This window comes from Triticum aestivum, chromosome 6B (assembly GCF_018294505.1).
Source record: "Triticum aestivum cultivar Chinese Spring chromosome 6B, IWGSC CS RefSeq v2.1, whole genome shotgun sequence".
Taxonomy (NCBI): Eukaryota; Viridiplantae; Streptophyta; class Magnoliopsida; order Poales; family Poaceae; genus Triticum; species Triticum aestivum.
Genome location: NC_057810.1, coordinates 709,041,989 through 709,047,044, shown reverse-complemented (window position 1 = coordinate 709,047,044; position 5,056 = coordinate 709,041,989). Strand labels below are relative to the sequence as shown.

The 5,056-nt window shown below is 48.4% G+C and overlaps 1 protein-coding gene across 1 annotated transcript; it reads left to right on the top strand.

The window, feature by feature from the left end:
- The first annotated feature begins 1,907 nt into the window (after nucleotides 1-1,907).
- LOC123135058 (uncharacterized) lies at nucleotides 1,908-3,632 on the top strand. Its single transcript, XM_044554182.1, has 3 exons — nucleotides 1,908-2,053; nucleotides 3,103-3,221; nucleotides 3,342-3,632. The coding sequence occupies exons 1-3, from the start codon at nucleotides 1,979-1,981 to the stop codon at nucleotides 3,475-3,477; spliced, it is 330 nt and encodes a 109-aa protein (XP_044410117.1). The 5' UTR covers nucleotides 1,908-1,978; the 3' UTR covers nucleotides 3,478-3,632.
- Nucleotides 3,633-5,056: the final 1,424 nt, after the last annotated feature.

Below are 5,056 nucleotides of genomic sequence, written 5' to 3'. Positions count from 1 at the left end.
TATCTATGATATGCTATAAGTGTCGGGGCAGCTCGCAGGCGGTAAACTGGAGCTTGAATGCATTCATGAGTAGTTTTTAAGAAAATTGGAACTTCGAATTACAAATTCTCAAACTTGAGCATGGTAAGTTGGAGACTATCAGGTCTAGTTGCTTCTTAGGAGTTAGGTGTATGTCGGAAGGTTGATTAACTTAACCCGTATCATTTCGCTAATAGCTTTGTGCTGCGCATAGCAGTCCAGTGTATCTCGATTCTCGAGAAAACTAATACCATAGTGGATCCAAAGGCACAAACATAAGTTAACGGCAAACGGAACTCGCTTCACCAAACCAACAACAAGGGCAACAAACCAGACAGCAAACAAGCATGCCTACACAAATCTACATAAAGCCATAATCCCATGACGCAATACGGGTCAAGAATACGCAACAAACCATTAGTCACACATGGCTATGTCCCCTTGCAAGCAGGCAGTTACCACAGAGAGAGTGCTTACTACGAGAGTGCACATGCATTAGCTAATAAACGAAGCAGTGGATGGCCATTACTCCCTCACATTTTCCGAATGACATACCCTTTTATGACCAGTGGATGGTCATTACCTGCCCACATTTTCCAAATGATATACCCTTTTATGACCGAAGGAGCACTCGACAAGGAAATACCCAGTATGTATGTCACATCAAGCAGTTTAGCTAGCCTTCCAGTCCACACAACCTCACACCTGAAAAAAAGAAAAAGAAAAGGAAATTAAGGCATTACATCATATAAAATCTTTTTGTAATAATATGATGAAAGTAGTTTGAAGCTTATACCTGAAGTCTGTTAATTCTCTTGTCACATCGTCATAACGTGCTCGCTGAATCAGGTACCAGTCTCTAGCATGCTACAATTTAGTAACATAGTAAAAGAAGATGAGAAGGAAATACCCGGTGCAAAGATTTAGCTTTGTTATCCTTACATGTCATGTAGTAGGATATAGGGGCACCGAAATATCAGAAAATTAAGAGTATTTGCGGTGCTATAAGCTCTCGAAACCATTACTCTTGAATATGCGGGGGGCAAAACTTTTGGTCTCGGCGAAGGACATAGTAGATTCAGTGTTGCCTAAGAGCATCTCCAACACATGCGTTAAACAAGCCGCGCACCGGATAAAATGGCTATATTAGCGTGCGCACGACCGAAAGTAGCGCTCCAGCAGCCGCGCTATAACCCCGCTGGGGAAAACTGTATCGTGTGCTGGGTATTTGGTGCACCCGCTCGCTGCAGGTGGGGCCGCCGGATTGGGAGCCGTGTTTTCATGCATCTGTACAACCTCTTCGTCGCTCCCACGTGCAAAAAGATTGTTTTGGCGTTGTAAAAGAATTATACCAGGCGAAATGCGCCGGTTGGATCCCGCAAAAAAAAAAGTGCGCCTGTTGGAGATGTTCTAAGAGATTACCGATCTATTGGTCGTTTTGCAGGCATACAGACGGAAGCTCTAGCACTACGTACTCCAACCAGTGATTTGCTTGAGCGAGCGAGCGCCGTGAGAAGGAGAGAAAGAGCATACCTTGATGGAGGAGAATGCCAAGGAGGAGGAGGTGTGAGGGAGGGGCCGAGAACCGGACGTCGGCGAAACGCGAGGGGCCGGCGTGAGCCGGGCAGCGGCTGTAGCGGGGATTCGCATCTTCGTAGCCAGGCTGCGTAGCGCCATGGTTACTTGGTGAGGCAGGGTGGGCGAGACCGATCGAGGACGAGGCCATGGTTTGGGATTGGCTTGCCTTCGGTTTCCTCTTAATTTGGTCTCTTTTTGCACGTCCCGTTCTCGTACGTACGGGATGTCTGGATGGAACACGAGCATCATAGTACGTGTTTGGGATTGGTCTCTTTCTCTCTCTCTTTTGGCAAGGCTGAGGAGACGCAAGGGAAAGAGGAAGCCAATCCCAATCCCAAACACTAGCCACGTCCTGTTCGAGGTCGATCTCGCCGCATGAACTATGGCGGCAGCGGCGCTACGCAGGCTGGCGACCAAGTTCCGGAACCCCAGGGCTGCTGCCCATCGGTTTCCAAAGGTTTGTCACGTCCGTCTCCCACACCCAACTCAAGTGAATTACTAGTCCATCGTCGGAGTATGCAGCGCCAGACATCCATCGTCGGAATAAGGACACCGTTGACCAATCAATCGGTCGGTAGTCTCTTCGATCCCGCAACTTCGTATCTGGATCATTCAACCGACGGAGATCAAAACTTTCGCCCTTGCAAATTTAGGTCCTGTTGATGTTCGATCATGTTGCTTCTGCTTTTGTTATGCAGCAATTTCTAATACTTTGTGCGAGGTACTTGTAGGATTATGTTCTTTTAATCCTCCGCCGATGTATCTCCCATTGTGGTCGATCCTTTCGGCTTGCATTCTTTGCATATTAGCACTTGTTTATCTGAATTAGTTGTCTTTGCCTTTGCATACTCATGGTTTTCATGTGACACTGGCTGTTACGAGTTGCACGTCGATACATATGCGAGTTGTTAATTTACTTTATTACTAAGTGATATTCTTTTCGTGAAATGTGGCTATTAAATATCGTTCTAACTTGACAACGATTTTATTGCCATGAAAATGTTTCTCGTTTTGGAACTAAAACCACAACACCTAATATGAATCAAAGGGACTAGATAAATATTTGGATTCAAATCAGAACAACGTAAAGGTGACTTGTTGAACTAGCTAGTTTGGTGCATATTAGGTATTTGAACTGAATTGGCGTCATGATTCAGTGCAACATTGCAAGTTGTTAGCTCATCTGATTTGACAACGATGAGATATGGGCTCTACATAAGGAGACAACATAAAGAGACCGATGAGGTCCGACGAGGTTAAAGTTAGCTAACTTGGGTTGGCAAGTTATGGTGGCCACATCCCTAGTTATCTCGTCTTTCACAATGGATTTGTTGTTTGTTTGGCACACATCTAATATTGGGGTGTTGTATGCTCAGTGCTCTATCCAGAGTTGGAATATTAGCGTCCTTGGAACTTATCCAAACTAATCCTTTTCAGATTTAGATGTATCTCGTTTAATATATAGTTTTGCCTCAGCCTTGTTTTGTTCTGCTTTATATTTTGCAGGACGAGCTTGAAAATGCTCTTCTTTTGAAAAACAATATTGAATCTGCTAAAGCCGCTGATCTTAACTCCAGTGCAGACTTGTTAGCTAAACATTGTTGGGAAGCTGAACAAACCATCAGGTAAATAACGCTTTGCGGATTATTCTAGTTTGATTCAGCTGGCATGCATGATGTTTAATTAAGTAGTCCAGGATGTTAAATAAAAAGTTATCTCATGTTGTTTCTTTATTCATTTTTAAGCCACTTTCACAAAAGGCACGAGCAAGTTGTGGAAAGGGCCCGTAAGACTACAGTGGGGGTTGTCTGTGCTGCTGTTGTGGTTGGTTCCCTTGATCGTTTGACGACATGGTACTGGTTTCCTGAAGATGAATGCTGAGCTTCTGGAGGGTCAAGTTGAAGTTACAGATGAATGACCGCTGTCAGCATGTCGCATGAAAAAAATGGGTTCATCACCTCTATGCTAATTTAGTTGCCTTCTATGACGATATGTGTATGTATTATGTGCTCCAGTATGTAGAAGCAGTCTCTATGACATTTGCACGCACTTCTTCAAGTTCTAAGTGTTATGCAGCTTTTATAAAACAAAAAAATCTGCTGGCATATGTGCTTTTCCTAGCAGATGGCTGGCTGCAGTATTTCATGGATGATATATGCGATTGAGGTCTTGAGAACATTTAGCATGCTGGCATCAGTTGGGCTCAGAGAGACGATTTATGGCTCGTGTATTCCATCAAGATTCCTGTAACCCTGGTGCAAATCAAGGTTGGGGATGGGGCCAACGTGCTGTTTTGGACGGACAGGTGGATCGACGGGCCTGCGTAACAAGGTTTCATCTCTTCCAGGATGGTTCAGCAGGGCCTACTTAACTACAGATGGGTGACAGATACTGCGGCGCTTCCCACCATGCCAGAACAGCTACAGTTGACAGACTGGCGAGCAATCCCAGAGATTCAGAGCATTAAGAATCGCGGAGATTCAGATAATTGAGAATACACCAGATTCCTTTGTTTGGTCCTGCTCGGCTTGGGGTCAGTACATCGCTAGTTCTGTATATTGGTTACTCAATTAGGGGCGGCTCTGTTTTCCAACCGTGTCTTGCATAGTGGAAGCGTTGGGCACCCCTAAAACGCAAGTTGTAAGAGCATCTTCAACGGACGCGCGCGCGGTGTAAACGGGGGCTTTAGCGCGCGCGCCAACTTTTCGCGCGCTCCAACGGGGATGGGAAACTACCGCGTGCTGGAAGTGATAGAGCGCGCGGGAGATAGCGGCAGCTCGCGCGGTAGATTTGTATAAAATGCGGCACTCGTCACGCGCTCCACCACACTGCCACGCGCCCTTTCCCTCGCCACCTCGCCGCTTCCAGCAACCCGCCACCCACCACCGCGCCACCATGCCGCCGCGCCGCCGGGGATCTTCGGGCTACCGCGGCATCCGCGAGCGCCCCAACGGCTGGTACTCCGCCGAGATCCAGTACGGCGACGTCCGGCTCGGCCTCGGCTCGTTCTGGACCGCGCATGAGGCGGCCCGCGCGTACGACGCGGCGGCGTGGCGCCTAGAGAGGCCCCCGTCGCAGATAAACTTCAGGGACGTCCACACGCGCGAACATGCGCAAGCCGTTGCCCCTCCACCTCGTCTGATCACGGACCAGGACCGTGCGGACCACATTCGGCTGCAGCGCCGCCTCCTCGTCGCCAAGGAGGACGAGCGAGCCATGGCGGAGTGGCGCCGGTGCCACCCGGAGGACGTCGCCAACGAGCGCGCCTATTGGGCGGAGAGGACGGCAAGGCGCTGCGCGGAGCGGGTGGACCGGCGTCGGCGGAAGGCATTGGCGATATCGCAGCGCGATATCGTTGAAGCAGGTGGGAGGTCCATCTTCACGTCAGACGATGAACGTTGGGAGGACATATGGATCGATACCTCGGACAACACCTCCGAGGATGAGGATGATGATGAGG